This window comes from Pseudorca crassidens, chromosome 18 (genome assembly GCF_039906515.1).
Source record: "Pseudorca crassidens isolate mPseCra1 chromosome 18, mPseCra1.hap1, whole genome shotgun sequence".
Lineage (NCBI taxonomy): Eukaryota > Metazoa > Chordata > Mammalia > Artiodactyla > Delphinidae > Pseudorca > Pseudorca crassidens.
This window is the reverse complement of record NC_090313.1, coordinates 78,857,737-78,877,727: the sequence shown is the minus strand read 5'-3', so window position 1 is coordinate 78,877,727 and position 19,991 is coordinate 78,857,737. Positions and strand designations below refer to the sequence as shown.

General features: G+C 42.1%; 1 protein-coding gene across 4 annotated transcripts in view; it reads right to left on the bottom strand.

Annotated features, from left to right (window-relative positions):
* The window catches only part of ZDHHC20 (zinc finger DHHC-type palmitoyltransferase 20), a 73,202-nt gene extending 56,729 nt beyond the window's left edge, over window positions 1-16,473 (bottom strand). Inside the window, exon 1 of one of the 4 annotated variants that reach the window (XR_010937069.1) lies at window positions 16,261-16,473. Coding sequence is in view for 3 of the 4 variants with exons in the window: in XM_067713764.1 (XP_067569865.1) it covers window positions 16,261-16,378 (118 nt within the window). In the remaining variant the exon portion in view is untranslated. Of the gene's footprint in view, window positions 1-9,819; window positions 9,942-16,260 lie in introns of those variants that run through there. The other 3 variants (XM_067713764.1, XM_067713763.1, XM_067713765.1) reach the window with 3 other exon arrangements.
* Window positions 16,474-19,991: the final 3,518 nt, after the last annotated feature.

The following is a 19,991-nucleotide window of genomic DNA, read 5'->3' as shown; positions in this document are numbered from 1 at the left end:
CAACTAAGCCCGTGCACCACAACTACTGAGCCTGTGCTCCAGAGCTTGCGAACCACAACCACTGAGCCCGTGTGCCACAACTACTGAAGCCTGCGCCTACAGCCCATGCTCTGCAACAAGAGAAGCCACCGCAATGAGAAGCCCACGTTCTGCAATGAAGAGTAGCCCCAGCTTGCCGCAACTAGAGAAAGCCCACGCACAGCAACAAAGACCCAACGCAGCCTAAATAAATAGATTAATTAATTTAAAAAATTCACCTCCATTGTTAGCAAATAAATTTAGTTTTTCTCTTCTTGAATATCAATACAGAAACTTACAGATTTTATTTACTCGATGTGTCATCAAGTACACTCATTTTTATGTCCAAATTGTCTCACTTGGCTAATGCCTCTTCCAGCTGACTCCTGTAGCATCTCGATCATCCCATTAGTCTCTGAGCACTTCCTTGCACAGCACAAGATGTCCCAGGCTCATTTTATATTTTCCTCCCCTGGACCTGACATTAGCCACTTCTTCAAAGGTCACTGGTTCCTTTTAATGATATTTAGAAACCAAGCTCTGAATTCTCAGGGTACTCACAGCTACTGGAGTTTCATTGCTTTTAGGCCCTTTGGGTTACAGAAGGAGCATTATACATTTATATTTATATTCACACTGATATTTCCAATTCAAATTGAACGATTCAAATAGAACAAATAGAGTTTTTTCCTTAATTTCTCGGCATTATATTTGTATCTCTTTACTTTCACAATGAAAATCTTAGTTCCTAAGTAATTTACTTATTTATTCAGTTTAAACTAAAATATACATAAAACAGTTTAAAAACTACATATTAGTTTAAGATTTCTTTGCAGTTTTTTTGTTTTATTCTGTTTTGGCTTTAAACTACATCCAACTAAGGAGTCCTGTGTTACTTTCAAAACTCACTTGAAATAATTCTTTCCTCTGTGTAGTTATAGTACCAACTTCATAAAATTAAGTTCGTTTCATGATTTCAAATTTTACAGTTTGCTTTTACCCCTCTTTGTTTTATTTTTGTTTTGGATATGTAACAAATATAAATGTTTCAACATTAAAACTATGTAAAAAAGGTACTCAGGAAGGCCTGGCTTTCATTCCTCACCCCCTCACCCCAGGTAATCATTTTTATTAGTGTTTGTTTTATCCTTCCACTATTTCTTTTAGCAAAATAAGCAAGTATGTATTTCTAATTTCTTCCTTTACATATTTTGGTCTACACCTTGCTTTTTTCACTTACACCCTAGAAATCACTACACATTAGTACACAGAGACAACTATTGTTTCCTTTTTAAAGCACTGCATGGTATTCCACTGTGTGGGTGTTCCAGTTATACAACCAGGCCTCTATTGATAGCCATCTGGGTTGTCTCCAATCTTCTGCTGTTACAAACAGTGCAGCAATGAATAACCCTATGCATGTGTTGTTTACTTGTGGAAGTTTATCTTCAGTGCAGATTTCGAACAGTGGGATTACTGGACTGAAATAAATCTGTCTGCTTTCCCCAAACTCAATTATAGGGGTTGTACCATTTTGATACTCCTACAAGCAATGCATGAGGCTGCTTATTTCTCTACAATAAAATATTTTCAGACTTTTGATACTACAGGGTAATTTTACTTTGCATTAAATAAATTAGGGTAAGAATCTTCTCATATGTTTATAAGCCATTTTTGTTTTTTTTCCCTATGAACTGTCTATGTCACATCCATTTTTTTTTTTTTTTTAAATCAGGCTTTCCTCACTCCCTGGTTGTAAGATCGTCCAGCCACGTTTTCTCCTAGTATTGGAAGGTTCTTATTTTTTATATTCAGATTTGGTCCATTTTGAAATGGCAGATTCCAGGGGCAGGAAAAGTATCAGATAAGCCTAAAAAAAATCTCCTGGCACCTGAAGATAAGGAGAGAAAAATGATGGTGACATGTCAAAAGGACACAGAAACCAAACTGAAAGGGTTCCTACTGGCTAAATCTGGGACAATTTGAGCAACAAAATAAACGATACAGGGATTTCCCTGGTGGTGCAGTGGTTAAGAATCAGCCTGCCAATGCAGGGGACACGGGTTCGAGCTCTGGTCTGGGAAGATCCCATACTCCGCGGAGCAACTAAGCCTGTGCGCCACAACTACTGAGCTTGCGCTCTAGAGCCCGCAAGCCACAGCTACTGAGCCCGCGTGTCACAACTACTGAAGCCCGCACACCTAGAGCCCGTGCTCCTCAACAAGAGAAGCCACCTCAACGAGAAGCCCGCACACTGCAACGAAGAGTAGACCCCGCTTGCTGTAACTAGAGAAAGCCCACGTGCAGCAACAAAGACCCAATGCAGCCAAAAATAAATAAATAAATAATAAGTTTATAAAAAATAAATGATATGTTATAATCCATAAAATAAGAACCCATGAGAGCAGGATGATGTAAATGAATGAATAAATAAATAAATGGGGAGGAGGGAAAGCTCTTCCTTTCAGTTTAATTCTAATTATTAAATGTAGAAGAAATCACAGAATTTAAAAAATCACCATTTGGCAACCAGCACAGTAATTGTTTCAAGCAAGAGTCCTCAACAGATGCTAAAAAAGAGTAAGCGCAAGTAATCACGAACAGATTTTCCCACAAAGATACTTGTCTCAGGTTGGGTTCTCTGGAATCAGGTGCTGAGACAGAGTTTGGGGTGCAAGATACTCACTAGGGATCAACACGTGTGAAAGGAAGTGGGGGAAGCAGAATTGGGCAGAGGTAGACGTCTCACTATAGTTCAGGCCTATCCAAGCTTTGGCCACAGGCAGGGAGCTCTGAAGAAGTCCACCCCTTCTCACTCAGCACTGGATGCCACCGCCCAGGAAGGGTGTGACCTTGCGTGAGCTGAGTCACACTGAACAAACTGAGCTGACTGCTGGAAGCTGTCTGCTGACTGCACGTGCCACAACTGAGCAAGTCCTTCCTCAAAGACGGATATGTGTGGGTTGTCTGGTCTGCCAGAATACGTATTAATTACAAGGAAAACTGTACCTTTACAGAATGGAGAAACTTGGCTGATACCAGCTTGTGTGGTGACCAAAGTAAACAGTTCCCAAGACAGTACAATCAATGACACAGCATTACTTTTGTGGTATTCATGCTATAAAATGTATACATGAGGAAACATCAGACATACCTAATTTGAGGGACATTCTACACAAGAAGCCTGTACTCTTCAAAAATGTCACAGTCATGAAACACAAAACAAGACTGAGGAGCTCTTCCAGATCAAAGGACACTAGAGAGACCTGACAGCTAATTGCAATGTGTGAGCCCGGCCCGGCCTGTGGAGCAGAACAACGGTTTAGTGGGACAACTGGAGAAGTCCCAGTAAGGCTTACAGATTAGAGAGTAGCATTTTATCATGCTAATTTCCTGACCTTGATATCTGTTCTCTGATTATATAAGAGAATGTTCTCTGCTATAGACTGAATGTTTGTGTTCCCCCAAAATTCATGTTAAATCCTAAGGCCCAGTGTGATAGTATTTGAAGGTGGGGCCTTTGGGAAGTGATTACATCATGAGAGTGAGGCTCTCATCAATGGGATTAGTGCCCTAATAAGAAAGAGATCCCTCACTCCTTCCATCATGTGACAATACAGTGAAAAGATGGCCATCTATGAACCAAGAAGTGCGCCCTCACCAGACCCTGCTGGCACCTTGATCTTAGACTTCCAGCCTCCCTAAGTGAGAAATAAATTTCTACTGTTTATAAACCACCAACATAAGTCTATGGTATTCTGTTAAAGAACCTGAACAGACTAAGACACTCTTGTTTTTAGAACAAACACTGACGTATTTACAGGTAAAGGGACATAAGGTCTGCAACTTACTCTCAAATATTTCAAAGACAGAATGAATAAATGATAAAGCATGTAGCAAATGATAACCTTTAGGGAATCTGGGTGAAGGATATATGAAAATTCTTTGTACTATTTTTCACAAGTCTAAAATTATTTGAAAATAAAAAGTGTAAAATATAAGAAAAAAGTATTTTATCCATTTGTAGTTTATCTTGGAATACAGTGTGAGATATGGACCCAATTTTATCTCTTATCAAATATCTATCCAGTTGTCCCACCTTCTCCTCTCCTCTTTATTCTAAATTTCTATATTTACTGTCTATTTCTGGACATTCTATTCTATTCCATTGGCCAATATGTCTGTCCACACATCATACCATACAACTGGTACACAATTTTTATAACAGATTTTATTTTTTAGAGCAGTTTTAGGTTCATAGCAAAACTGAACAGAAAGTAGACAGAGTTCTTTTTTACACCCCCTGCTCTCACAGTTTTAATTATAGCGATTTGTGGTTTAAAATCAAGTGATGTTTTGCACTCTTTATCATTCTTTCAGAGATTTCTTGGTTGCTCTTTCTTGTTTATTTTTCCATGTGACCTTTAGGATCAACTTGTCTAGTGCCAGAAAAAACAAAACAAAAAACCATTTACTGGGACTGGATTTATGCATTAAATTGGGGAGAACTGAAGTCTTCGTAATGCCGAGTTATTCTATTCATGAACATGAAATACGTAATGTTTTCCCATTTGTTCAAGTCTACTTCTATGTTTTTCAGAAATGCTTTCCTCCTATAGACCTGGCATTTTTCTTGAGTTTCTTAAGTATTTTATCTTTTTGATGTTATTGGAAATGGAGACTTGACTTCTAGCATATTTTCAATTATTCATTATTTTATTTACTGTGTACGTATAGAAAGTATTGGGTTTTGTCTGCTAATTCTGTATCCTGCCATTTTACTCAATTCCTTTTGTTTAGGTGTTCTGTTGTTATTGACTCTCTTGGCTTTTCAACATACACTATCACGTCATCTGCATGTAGAAATAGCTTTCCCTCTTCCTTTCCAATATCTTATGCTTCTAATTATTCTCTCTTGATTGAATGTGGTAACTGGTTTTGTCAATACAATGTTATTCAATACATAGCAATGGACACAGTGATATGTATTTACTGCTGGTTTTAGTGGAAATTAAGTATTTTGTGTGTGTGCAATTTTGTTTGAAAGGTAACCGTTTACTCGTATTTTATTATGTTTTTAATCGGGTATGGATGTTGGATTTTTCAAATATCTTTTTGGCATCTACAGAAATCATGATTTTTCTTCCTAAATGTATTAATATGATGACTCAAGTAACAAAAGTAGAAGGAATTAGTTATTACCCTTTACATCCACTGCTAACACCATTTCCTTCAGAGGCACAAGTCCCTTCAGTTCTGATCGCTTACCACCCCCAACACCACTAATGGAGCTTTGTTCCCAAAGGTCAACAACTGTCTTAGTCTAAAAGGATTTAAATAGATGTTTCATGAAAAAGAATTCTACGGCAAAAAAGAATTTAGAAAACTACTGGATTAAACAAATTTACATACTTAGTTACAGCAGGGCTTCTTAAAATGTGTAATGTGCAAATTAGCACTGTGAAAATAACGATAGAGACCATTATATAAAGTCCAAATGAATCTGACAACGTGCATTTATACATTTTTGAATCCACAGTGTCAAATACAGTACCTGGAACACTAAACAGTCCATGTTTGTTACATTACTAAAATAACATAGAGATTTTTTTTTCTTAAACAAAATTCACATTTTATTTAGGTTGAAATAAGCATAGGGATGTTTTTAAGGTCAGGAGAGTATCTGTATTTGAAATTGTGGGTTATCTACTCTGTGAATACATTCCAATTCTCCCTCTTGTACTAGGACGGGAAGTGGCAGAAACACAATCAATTCACTCATTCAATGAATCTATTGAGTACACATTACACAGGACCTGTTTTAGGTTCTGGAAATAAAGCAGTGAACACACTTATCAGGAGAGAAACGCAAACAACTACATGTCAAGAATTAATAAGTGCTATGAGGAACCACAAAGCAGGGTAAGGAGAAAGTGAAAGAGGAAGTACTTATTTTATATAGGGTAGTCAGGAAAGCCTCTTTGATGGGGGAATATCTCCACAGAAATCTAGATGAAGTGAGAGAGCTAGGCTTGTGGAAATCCGGGAGGAAAGCATGCCAGGCAGAAGGAAGAGTAAGTACAAAGGTTCTCAGGTGGGACCACGCAAGGCCTGAGATGTACGGAGGGCTGGCTGGCTGAAGCAGAATGAGTGAAGGAAGAGATGAGTCAGAAGCAGGGGCGGGCCAAGGCACTAAGGGCCTCACAGGCTCCGGAAAGAGCTCTGGATTTCATTAAGAGCAAAGGAGGAAGCCACTGGAGCATGCAGAGGACTAAAGATCTTGACTTCGACTTTAAAAGATTCACTCTGGCTCTTTGGAGGGTGGGGGAAGAGCGGACCGTCAGGAGGCCAGGGCACGTGTGTACGTGATGTGTGCCGCAGCCACGACGCCACACCTCCTTGCTTAACGCTGACACCACTGCTAACATTTTGGTGTGCTGGTATTATTTCCTTCAGGTGCTGATGACATCCTTTCCGTGCAAGTAGTTTAAAAGGCTTCCCTGAGGACTTCACGTTTAATCAGCTCATGTTCAGTCAGTATGTTAATAATCACTGTCCCTCCTATGAGTCCAGCTGGGTGGGCCACAGTTCACGTTAGTGAGTATAACGCAGCACCGGGAAGAGTGAAAGAACAGAGAGAAGAGAGATGTTTTAAAAACAATTAAAAGAAATCCTTATCATCAAGACTTACGGACCTCTTGTCTTAGAGAAATCGCTTCTTCATGAAACCATAATCCCCATTATTTGTGACTATTTCAGTTACTGAAGTGTAGGTGCCCATCTGCTCAAGAAGATGTGCCGCATGTCTCAGCAGTATGTAAATCTGTGTAGCTCACCTGCTCCCAGGAATAGCAGCAGGCACTAATCTTCTTAAAGTCCCGCGTGATGATGGTGTGGCGAGCTCCCCCCTTTGACAACAGTTCTCCCACATGCACACTACTGACACTATCACAAGCTCATAGCAAAACAGGAACCCACTTTTACAACAGGATCTTCAAATGCAGCCGGTTTTTTAAAAAGTGTGAGAATGTGCTCCTTCACTCACTTAAGACTGTGTGTGGGCATGGGGGGAACACAACGCTAAGAATTAAAAAAAACACTTCCTGCCGAAAAAGGGAAGGCAAGAAAAAGTATGCTCGTGGCTATTTACATCTCTCCCCACCCCCAGTAACATTTGAAAGCTTACCCTGCTAAGAACGTTACGTGATTCTGTAAGACAGGCATTACCCCGTTTTATACCATAGGGACAAATTCAGAGAGGCTAAATGAGTTATTAAGATCATTCAACAAGTAAAAAGGTACAGCAGGGAGGCCAGTGTGGCAGAACAACTAAAAGAGTGGAAAGGAAATGACGTCAGAGACGTAATGAGGGGAAGAGGCCACAGTAAGGACGTTAAGAGCTCCAGTGAACAAGAGAGGAGGCCAGCCAAGGTTTTCACTAGAGTGACAAATCTGGTGTTAGTTTTAAAGGGATCATTCTGGCTGCTTTGTGGAAGATAGGGTACAGGTGGGAAGATCGGGGTGAAGTGAGGAGGAAGAGACAGACATAAGGGTGCTACAATAAAATAAGTGATATGGGCTTCCCTGGTGGCGCAGTGGTTGAGAGTCCGCCTGCCGATGCAGGGGACACGGGTTCGTGCCCCGGTCCGGGAAGATCCCACGTGCCGCGGAGCGGCTGGGCCCGTGAGCCATGGCTGCTGAGCATGCGCGTCCAGAGCCTGTGCTCCGCAACGGGAGAGGCCACAGCAGTGAGAGGCCCGCGTACCGCAAAAAAAAATAAAAAAATAAAAATAAAGTGATAATGTGGCATAACAAACCAGCTCAAACTTAGTGACTTTATTATCATTTCTTCTCTGGCCGCACAGCACATCATGCAGGATCGTAGCTCCCCAACCAGGGGTTGAACCCGCACCCCCTGCAGTAAAAGTGTGGAATCTTAACCACTGGACCACCAGGGAAATCCCCCAACCTTAGTGACTTTAAACAACCACCATTTATTATTTCCTACGATCGCGTGGATCAGCAGTTCAGGCTGTGATCTGCTGGGCTGTTTTTCTACTAGAGCTGCAGTCAACAGGCAGCTAGACTGGGGCAGGAGCTCATCCACACCTCAGGCACTTTGGTGCTTAACTCATCTTGCCTTGGCCTCTCTCTCCATGTGGTCCAGCCTGAACGGTGACCAGAACGTTCCAGAAGAGTTAACATGAAAGATGCATGCTGTTTTGAGCCTAGGCTCCAGATCTCACACATCACCCCCACCACGTTCTATTAGTCAAAAAAGTACAAACCCAGCCCAGATTCACTGGGTGCGTAAACAGACTCCACCTCTTGGGAGGAAGTAGAAATTATTGTGGCCACGTTTTTCAACCTACTACACACGACAGAGATCATGGTGGCTTGAAGAAATATAGCTGCAATGGTGGTGGTGAGAAGCAACTGGATTTTGGTACACTTAATGACAGGGTTTGCTGATTAACGGGATGTAAAATGACTTTTCAACCAGGGAACTGAAAGGATGAAACTGCCATTTACTGAGCTAAGATAGGAGGCGCAGTTCAGCAGAGAGAAAAAAACTCAAAGGAGCTTTGTTTTGGACAATAAGTCTGAGATGCCTCTAAGATATATGAGCAGAGATGTCAAGTAAACAGACATTAGAGGCTGGAGTTTAGCATGTGACGTCTTCTTTGCCACAAAGTGGAAGTGACCAGCAGAGAAAAAAAGTTTTATCCATGTGACTAGGGCATAATGTTGTTCTTCCAAATAGTCTAACCTGGTTTCTAAGTTGTCCAGCACCTCTTCCATCTTCCTTGACTTATAAGAAAGCACTAAAGGCCCAAAGAAGGTTCAGTTTATATGGAAGAAAATAAAAGCTCTTTTTGTTCGTTTGGGCTTGGGTTTTTTGGGGTATTATCTACAGAGTTCTCTCAGACCAATCTGCTTTCTAGTATCAACAGAAAATGCTACCAGATTAAATCACTAGCAGTCATAAGGAAAAAAAAATTGTTCTTCAAAAAAAGAAAAGAAAAAGGCCAGGATAATGAAGAATGCAAATAATGAAGTTTGCAGAACACTATAGCTTTCTTTTTTTTTTTAACAATAGCTTTCAAAAGGCAAGTTATATAGAAAAGTATTACACTCCAGCTCTAAAAACAGATATGAAATAACAAAATTAAAACATTTTAAAAAACACTCTAATTCATGTCATTCCTATAATTATGTCCTCTGTTGAGGATGAGATTTAGGGAGCCAGATTTTTTCAAAACAGTATCATCACAATTTCAAAGAATCATTGTTTCAAAATCCAAAACAGAGACTGCAGAACCAATAAACAATATCATGTAGCCTTTAACCCCAAAGAATGTTGAAATATATGTTGGTAATTGTAATTTAATTGTTATTGTGGATGTTTGTTCAACATATTCAAAAATGATTCAAGTGAGTTTATAGGAGTATGATTCCATTTGATTCAACACGTATTTATTGAAAGTCTACTAGTAACTAGATTCTCTAGTGGATACAAAGATGAACAGGACCCAACCATACTATAAATCTTAAAAGCAGGATTTTTAAAATACTTAAACGTAATAAAGTGTATGGTTTTTATTTATATTCTAATTCAATGCACAAGTGACCTGTGGAGGCTTACTAGAAATATATTCTTAAATAAAACTGCATTTTAGAAACAGAAAAATACAAATTAGAATGTGAAGTAGAGAATAAAGGGAGAAATACTGATATATGCTACAATACAGATGAACCTCCAAAACATGTGAAAGACACGAGGCACAAAAGACCACTTACTGTTTGACTTCATTTATATGAGATGTCCAGAAAAGGCATGCAGAGACAGAGCGTTGATTAGTGCTGCCTGCGACTGGGGATGGGAACAGGAATTAACCACAAATGGTCACAAGGGATCTGACTGGGGTGATAAAAAATGTTCTAAAAATGGATGGTCGTAATGACTGCGTAACTTGGTTAAGTTTTCTAAAAATCACTACAAATAAATAAATTTTATGGTATGTAAATTATACCTTGATAAAGTTGCTTTTTGAAAAAAAGGCAAAATAAAAACTTTTACAGACATACACAAGCAGAAATAACTTATCACCAACTGACCTGCATTACAATAAATGTTAAAGAAAGCCCTCAGGCAGAAGAAAATGACACCAGTTGGAAATATAGATTTATAAAAAAGAATGAAGTATACCAGAAATGATAACTACATAGGTAAACATATAAGATTTGTTTACTTATTTAAATATTTTTAAAAGATAATAAACTGTCTAAACAAAGTAACAATATAGTGTTAGTTTCATAGCATATAAAATGCTAACAGCACAAAGGCTACGAGGGAAGAAATGAAAGAACGCTTTTACAGGGTACTGTGCGTGAACTGGTATATCAGTGGAAGGTGGAGTATGATAAATTAAACATGTATGCTATAAACCTTCAAGCAATGACTAAAGTAAGAGTTACAGCTAATAAGCCAACAAAAGAGAGAAAACAGAATCATACAAAATCATTTAAAATCTTTTGAAAATTGATTAATTCAAAAGAAGGCAGGACGAGGAGGAAAAGGGAAAAAAGAACAGACAGGACAGATTTTTTAAAAAGCAAATGATAAGACTTAAAGTTACCCATATCAACAATCACGTTAAATGCAAATGGTCAAAACAGGCCAATTAAAAGGCAGAGGTGGTACAGCACGGTGATATCGCTGTATTTGAGAGTTGCTGAGAGAGTAAATTTTAAAAGTTTGCACCACAAGGAAAGAACTTTGTAACTATGTGTGGTGATGGATGCTAACTAATCTTGTGATCATTTTGCAATACATGCATATATTGACTCATTATGCTGGACACCTGAAATGAATGTTATATGTCAATTAAAGCTCAATTTAAAACAAGAAAAGAAAGGGCAGATATTTTCAGACTGGATTAAAAAAGCAAGACCCAACTATATGCTGCTTACAAGAAATGCATTTTAAATATAAAAATTAAACAGGGGAAAGTAAAAGGACATACCATGCTAATACTAATCAAAAGAAAGATTAGTGGACATGTTAATATCTGCTAAAGTAGATTTCAAAGCAAACAATATCACCAGGGATAAGAAAGTCACTTCATAATGATAAAGGGTCAATTCATGAAGAGGACACAACAATCCTAAACATTTTATGTACCTAATTACGGAGCTGCAAAATACATGAAGCAAAAGCTGAGAGAACTACTAGGAGAAAGAGACAAATCCAATTATTGTTATACCTCTCTGAGTAATTAATTGATAAAACAAATAGAAAGTCAGCAAGAACACAGAAGATTCAAACACTATCAACCAACCTGCCTTAACTGACATTTATGGAGCATTATGACATAACAGAATACCCAACAACAAACAACAAAATACACTGCTGAATACAGAATACATTTTTCTCAAATGCACATGGGACGCTTCAAAGACAGACCACATTCTGGGCCATAAAACAAGCCTGAATATATTTTAAAGGACAAGTCATAATTCTTAAAGGACAAGTAATTCTGACCACACAGAATTACATTTGAAATCAGTAACAAAAAGAGATCTGAAAAATCCCCAAGTAACTGCAAACTACATAGCATACTTATAAAATAACCTGTGGGTCAAAGGTGAAATGAAAAATGAAATTAGAAAATAATTTTAACTGAATTTAAATGAAAATACAATACATCAACATTCATGGGATGTAAATAAAGCAGTATTTGGGGTAGATATATAGGAGTAAACACTTAAAAAAGGGCTCAAATCAATTAGTTCAATTTGCATATTGAGAAACTAGAGAAAGAGCAAGTTAATCCCAAAGTAAAAGGGAAAGGGAAATAATATAAGACAAGAAATCAGTGAAATAGAAAACAGAAAAACAATAGAGAAAAATAAGTGAAATCAAAAGCTGGTTCTTTTGAAATCAATAAAATACATTGGAGTCAACTGTGTCAAGACAGTGTGCTCAATGTTGATGTTTAAGCTATTTATCTTGTCTCTTTCTAAATCTGAAGAAACTATGCAGGAAACATAGGAATTATTAGATACATAGATTCAGAGGTTACCGTTCTATCCTACATATCCTCTGAAAAAAGATAAAAGGCATACCCATCCTTGGACAAACCATACAGATCTTCCAAGTAATAGTTTTCTCAGAAGTAAAATAAAGGGATTGAATTAGATCACCTCTAAGATCTCTTTAAGGTCTCAGATCATCTAAATGCCAAATAAGAGGTACACATCTACTACTAACAGCTCCCAACGACCTGATAAAATCCTAGGAAACTGTACTAGCACTTTCCCCAACAATAACCAGCTTGACCAAGCTGGAAAAGTTGGTCAATCCGCCCATAACTAAACTCATATGTCTGAATATTAGCCTTGAGGAAAAAAATGAAGGATTTCAGTTTAATTTAAAATCAAGGGGGCTTCCCTGGTGGCACAGTGGTTGAAAATCCGCCTGCCAATGCAGGGGACACGGGTTCGAGCCCTGGTCCGGGAAGATTCCACATGCTGCGGAGCAACTAAGCCCATGTGCCACAACTACTGAGCCTGTGCTCTAGAGCCCGCAAGCCACAACTACTGAGCCCACGAGCCACAACTACTGAGCCTGCGTGCTGCAACTACTGAAGACCGTGTGCCTGGAGCCCGTGCTCCGCAACAAGAAAAGCCACCACAATGAGTAGCCTGCGCACTGCAACGAAGAGTAGCCCCTTGTCGCCACAATTAGAGAAAGCCCGTGAGCAGCGATGAAGACGCAACACAGCCAAAAATAAATAAATAAATAAAATTTTAAAAAATAAAAATAAAATAAAAAAATAAAATCAAGGACCAATATTACTAATTACTCCATCGTTACTTCTCCGCTTTTCACCCCGTGAGATGGCCATCTCAGATGCATTACTTCTTACTCAACTTTATCCTCAATATTACTCCTACCAGTAATAGGAGTTGCTGATTATATATATTTCTATGTGTATGTGTATATATGTGTGTATGTGTATGGAATTACAGAATTAAGAAGTTATAGAGGCTAGGCTGGAACAAGGGCCTCTCATAAACAATTTATGTTATCAAATGTCCTACGGTGGGCCATGTATTTTTACCATCTGAGATATTTAGGAACCTTCAGCTACTACCTTTCAGGAAAAAATTACCTTATATAAATAATTATAGATAAGACTGAAATCTGCCCTGAGTGTCCAGATCTGGATAATCAAGCCCACTACTCTTGCACAGTAGTTAAATATAAAAGCATGGACCCTGGAGCCAAACCACCTGAGTTCCAATTCTGGTTATGCCATTTACTAGTTGTATGACCCTGCACAAATCACTTAACTTTTTTTATTATGAGAATTAAATAAATTAACATATCTAAAGATACAATTATCATTCTCTCCCATCTAATTTGATAAAGAACACCAGAAACGGAGAAAATTCTGTAAAAATTATTGAAACAGCACTTTAAATAAAACTCACACTTCACTCAGTTTAAAGCTCCTATAAAGTTATACATTGATGTATCTCAGTAGGATGGTCTGTGCTTATACAAAAATAAATTATACATAAGTAGCATAAAGGACAGTTTTAGGGCTTCCCTGGTGGCGCAGTGGTTGAAAGTCTGCCTGCCGATGCAGGGGACACGGGTTCGTGCCCCAGTCCGGGAAGATCCCACATGCCGCGGAGTGGCTGGGCCCGTGAGCCATGGCCGCTGAGCCTGCGCGTCCGGAGCCAGTGCTCCGCAACGGGAGAGGCCCGCGTACCGCAGAAAAAAAAAAAAAAAAAAAAAGACAGTTTTAATGTGAGAGTGAATGAGCTTTTACGCTCCACCATGTAGGCCAGTGACACTGCACAGCTCCCAAACGCTCCCTAGTTAAAGTCTGATAACTTAGAAACAGTAAACGCAGTCCCTATGTAAGACCTGTCACCACTGAGTATTTCAAAATTCTGCCAAGCATTTGGGCCTTAACTGTTGCAGAATGTTTTAACTTAATGAAATCCTGGGGGTGTGATCTCTAAATGACGGGCCTAAAGCCTAACTGATCTCCTAAGAGGGCAACCACTTAGCTCTGCCCCAATTCCCCATCGTGGACAGAACAATTACAGTTCCAGTGACCCTCTTGGCTCACGAAAAGTTATATGCAGAGTGGAAAGATGTGGGTCATACCCCTGTAGCCACTCAACAGCTGTGTGACCGACCAAAGGACCAGGCTCATTCCCTTCATCTGTAGAGACACCTATGCTCAGAGGCATGAAAGGGGTAAAGGGAAGAACGATGGAATGTTCCCCCGTACTAGCACATGCACGTTCCTTTCCCTTCATGTTTTCTTTTTTTTTTAAGAATTTTTTTTTTGATGTGGACCATTTTTTTTAAAATAAATTTATTTATTTTTGGCTGCGTTGGGTCTTCGTTGCTGCGCACAGGCTTTCTCTAGTTGTGGCGAGCGGGGTTACTCTTCGTTGCGATGTACGGGCTTCTCATTGTGGTGGCTTCTCCTGTTGTGGAGCACGGGCTCTAGGCGCACAGGCTTCAGTAGTTGTGGCACGTGGGCTCAGTAGTTGTGGCTCGCGGGCTCTAGAGCACAGGCTCAGCAGTTGTGGGCACAGGCTTAGCTGCTCCGCAGCATGTGGGATCTTCCTGGACCAGGGCTCGAACCTGTGTCTCCTGCATTGGCAGCCAGATTCCTAACCACTGCGCCACCAGGGAAGCCCTGATGTGGACCATTTTTAAAGTGTTTATTGAATTTGTTACAATATTGCTTCTGTTTCCGTTTTTTGGCTGCAAGGCATGTGGGATCCCAATCCCAGCTCCCTGACCAGGGATGGAACTCGCTCCCCCTGTACTGGAAGGCTAAGTCTTAACCACTGGACCGCCAGGAAAGTCCCTCCCTTCGTGTTTGATGTCACCTTTTGATATGTATGATAACCATCTACAGGTTAAATGTGCAGTTTCAACATAAACGCACATTTTCAAGTAAAGCTTCAGAACCTTTACTTTAAAACCACTATGGAATTAGAAGAGGGAGGGAATAATCTCTGATAGAAATAAGATTGGTGGAATAAATCTTATTCCCACTTCAGAGTAAATAGGTATGGGACTTCCCTGGCAGTCCAGTGGTTAGGACTCCGGGCTTCCACTTCAGAGGGCACGGCTTCCATCCCTGGTGGAGGAACTAAGATCCCGCAAGCCAGAGGGGTGCGGTCAAAAAGAGAAGGTAAAGTATCATCACCAATCTGTTGAGGGTCCCATGATCATGATCACTTTCTGGAAGTAGCTTTAAGAAATACCTAAATCTGGTCAATTTTAATTGATGCAAACATTTTCGGCAAACATTTTGGTATCCAAAAGGATGAAACTAAACAATCCCATGCAACAGATGAACTCCATTATTATTTGGAAACGTATTCCACAACTAATTTATTCTAGATCTACTTGCAGGGATAGTTTCCCTGAAAATTAAATGTTTTATAGGTACAAAATAACTTTCTCAAACGTGGGTATTTTCATTTAAAAACCTGCTCTCAAAACTTCTGAGCCAAAGCAGTCTCTCTCACGTGCAGAACTCGGTTTTAACCAAGTACTTATTCGCGAGCTGTACCAGCGCAGGGCCCTGACCCAAGGGGTCCCGATTCTGCCCTTCCAAGTAGAGTGGGTGGTGCCACTTCTTCCCATTCAGACAATTAGCATCTACCTCCTGTGCCTTTTCTCCCCTTAAGGTATACACTGCTGGGCCCTTCAGAAAACTGCAGACTCGGCGTAGACCCAGACGAGATCATTCTGGGGGACCAAGGCACCAGGTTTTCCGACAGCACGGACCGACACGAGCGGCAGACACGCCGAGCGACGCAGAGGAGGCCGGCGGGTCCGGGGAGCGGCGGCTGGACCACGGCCCCGGCGTGGGCGCTCCGCGGCGACCCTCCGCCCGCGCTCAGGGCCCAGGGCCGAGGAGAACGCCCTCGGAACCCAGGCGGAGGGAACGTCAACTCCGCAAACAGCCGGGACACAGAGGCCGGGCCCGGCGGCCGCCGCTCCCTCGCCTCAGAAGCACATTGTGTCTAAGAGGTTGGACGCCGACCCGAAACACACTGACTTAACCGGGCCCCGCGGCCGGGCTCGGGCGTACACACGCGAGCGCGGGGGAGCGCCCTGCCCACCGAGTGCGCCTGCCCGGCGCCGGAGGCCGCGCCGAGGGGCCTCACCCCGCCCCGCCCGGTACTCACACACGCACAGCTCCACCACGTACGCGTAGTAGGACCACACGACCACGAAGGTGATGAAGAGCACCGGCACCCAGCCCACGGTGCGCTGGCAGCAGCGCCAGAACGTGCAGGGCGCCATGTTCCGCCGGCTGCCTCGGCACCCAGCTGCCCGGGGTGGCGGGGCACGCCAGACCCCCGGCGGCGGCGACGGCGGCGGCGGCGGAGGCAGCAGCAGCAGCAGCGTCTACTCGGGCACTCCCCGCGGCTCGGCGCCCCGCCCCCGCCTCCGCCCCGTCCCCTCCCCGACCCGCGTCGCGCCCGCGCCCGGCCCCGCCCCCGTCGCATTGCGTCCGCTTCCACCGCCGCCGGGGGCGGGGCATGAATGGGCGTGGCCTGCTCGGCGGGCGGCGGAAGGGGCGGGGTAGCGGGCGGCGGAAGTGAGCGGAGGGAGCGTGCAGGCGCAGTGTGCAGCGCCTCCTGGCGGCCGGCGAGGGCGTGGCGCGGCTCTGGCTGACTGAGGCTCCCGGGGGAGGCTCCCCGCAGGGCGACCGCGCCCACCCGAGCTGTGGCCTCAGGGGCCCCATGTGCGTCTCGTTTGGGACCCCCGCCCTTTGAAATAATTTGCTCGTGTTTCGGGCGGAAGCCCTCCGTTTTCGGAGATGGAAATCGTAGGTGCGTGTGATTTAGGATGGAAGCCGTGTAGTGTGTCAGTTTGATTTGAAACCCAAATTTAAGGTTGAGTTGTGAACGGGTAACAACCCTCTCCGTGCCCGGCAAAAACTACTGAAATTTCCAGAATTTGTTTTTACCTGGCGAATCTAAACAACGGCTGTAGTCATTAACGCCTGTAATCATTAAAGAACCTTCAAGTTTCGCTGCTTGCAGATTCACGGGAGACAGATGACCCTGTTGAGTGAGTCCGTGACCTTGGCCTCTGGGATGGACCTTGCCGCGGAGGGAGCACAGGAAGGGCAGGCACTCATCCCTGCCCAGGGCGTGGACGTTCATCTCCCCGTACCGCGTTCTTCTCTTTCGTGACGAAAGCAGATGGACAACGCCTGTTTGCCAGGCCCTAAGCCAGGTGTTCTAGTTCATGTAAAGGGGACAAATCATGTCCCAGCCAAGGCGGCTCCCCCATACCGCCTTGTGGGACAGCTTCTTCCTTCAGGACCGTGGCGTTCAACAGAGCCTGGAGGACATAGGGCAGCTCTCCGTCCCGGAAGTGTGCAGCTGCCCTGAGGACTGCATCTGCAGAGTCCCCACTGTCACCGCCACCCAGGAACTCCAAAATGCCATTTTAAGTTCCCGTTCCGAGCTGAGGCTGGGGAAGAATAAGGGCAACTAGAGGTAGCTGTGAAACCATTAGACCCAGTTTACAGAAGCCATGTAGCTATAAATATGGAGAGTGAAGAAGAAAAAACCCCAGAAACTCATAAATTTAGAATTAAACTACAATTCCAAAACACACACACAAATCTAATACTAAGAGAGAACGCAAAAAAATAAATAAATAATAATTAACAATAAGAACTTGAATTTGGGACTTCCCTGGTGGTCCAGCGGTTAAGGCTCTGCACTTCCGATGCAGGAGGGCTGGTCGGGGAACTAAGATCCCACATGCCGCGTGGTGTGGCCAAAAAAAAAAAAAAAGAACTTGAATTCACTGAAAATAATTTTATGAAGCAGTCTTACAAAGGCTTTTAAAAACAGTATATGGCACGAGTTCCCTAGTGGTCTAGAGATTAGGATCCAGCACTTTTACTGCCGTGGCCTGGGTGTGTGGTGTGGCCAGAAAGTAAATAAAATAAAATAATAAAAACAGTATATGGCATGCCCAAAGGGGTAAGTGAAAAAATAATTTCCATCTGAAAAGAACAAAAATTTTTGAAACAAAATAATAAAAATTGGGAAAAGAACAGGTGGATTTTAAAAGTAACCATTTAGAAATCTTCAGAATATTAAAATATTGTCAAATTAAAAACTCTGAATAGACAGATTCTAATCTGGACACTGGAGAAGAGGGATTTAGCAAGTTGGAAGATGGTTCTAATTCATCCAGAACACAACACAGAATAATTTTTAAATATGAAAAGCATGGAAGATATACCGGCAGACTTAAACATACATTTATGATAAGCGTTCCAGAAGAGGATGAGAGGAATGTCAAAGAAATGAGTTTTGAAAAGATTAAGTATGAGAATATTCCAGAACTGAAGAAAGACATAAGTCCTTAAAACCTAGACACAGAGTAGTGAAACTATAAACATTTAGAATAAAGAGAAAAATCTTTAGGATTTTTCAGATTCCAGAGATAGAAATCAAATTTCCTTTGGTAACCAAAGGAACACTAACTACACTGGCAGCTGACTTCCCTCTCAGCGATAACAGATGCCAGAAGACAACAAAGTGGTATTTTCAGTGCTGAGAGAAAGTAATTAATATCCCTAAATTTTATAACCAGAGAAATGATCACTTAAGAGCAAAGGCAAAGTGAAAAGGCAGCCAATGGAATGGGAGAAACATTTGCAAATCATATATCTGATAAGGGATTGCTCTGCAGAAAATGTAAAGAACTGGCCCTTCCCCTCCCCCTGGCATCTCCCACCCCTCCGTCAGACCTGGCCCATCTCTGCCTCAGGGGAGCCTTCCCTTAATCCCTGTCCTTGCCTGGCTGCTAAGGAATTGGTCCCAATCTCACAGGACCAACTTTCCCCCAGACCTTGACTTTACTGAATGTAAAAGTAACATTTCCACTACCCATCCCTTAAACATCAGAAACGCTCCATCCATCAGCAGAGATGGGTTCCAGTTTATGGTGCCTTTTCCGCCCTTTTCTTTTTTAATCTTTTTATTTTGAAACAATTTTAAGTTTGCAGAAGAGTTTTTAAGATAGTAGAGTTCCTATATAGCCTTCACTCAGCCTCCCTAATGCTAACATCTTATAAAACCATGATGTATTTATCAAAACTAAGAAATTAACATGGATACAACACTTTAAACTACAGGCTGATTTTTACCAGTTTTCCCACGAATATCCTTTTCTGCCCCAGAATCCCACTTTGCATTTAGTCGCCACATCTTCTTAGTCTCCTCCAGTCTGTCTTCCTTGCTTTGCATGGAAAAACACTTTCAAAAAGTACTGGTCAGAGGGCCTCCCTGGTGGCGCAGTGGTTGAGAGTCCGCCTGCTGATGCAGGGGACGCGGGTTCGTGCCCCGGTTCGGGAGGATCCCACATGCCGCGGAGCGGCTGGGCCCGTGAGCCATGGCTGCTGAGCCTGCGCGTCCGGAGCCTGTGCTCCGCAACAGGAGAGGCCACAACAGTGAGAGGCCCGCATACGGCAAAAAAAACAAACAAACAAAAAAAAGTACTGGTCAGGTATTTTTCAGAATGTCCTTCAATCTGGGTTTGTCTGATGTTTTCCCATGACTAGACTGCGGTTGTGGATTTGGGGAAGAAAAGCACAGAGATGTGTGCCTTTCTCATCATGGCAGGTGGATGTGATGTTGACAAGCCTACTGTTGACGTTAGCCTTCATCACGTGCTTAAGGTACTGTGTCCACTGTAAAGTCACAATTTCCCTTTCCCTGCACTCTGCATTAGAAAACAGTCGTCAAGTCCAGCCACATTCAAAGGGAAAGGAATTAAATTCTACCTCCTGCAGGGAGGAATGTCAAGGACTTTGTGGCCATCTGTTCAACTTTGGGCGAGGTACTTTGAGGCTATGCAAATATCCTGCTTCTCTGCAAAGTTT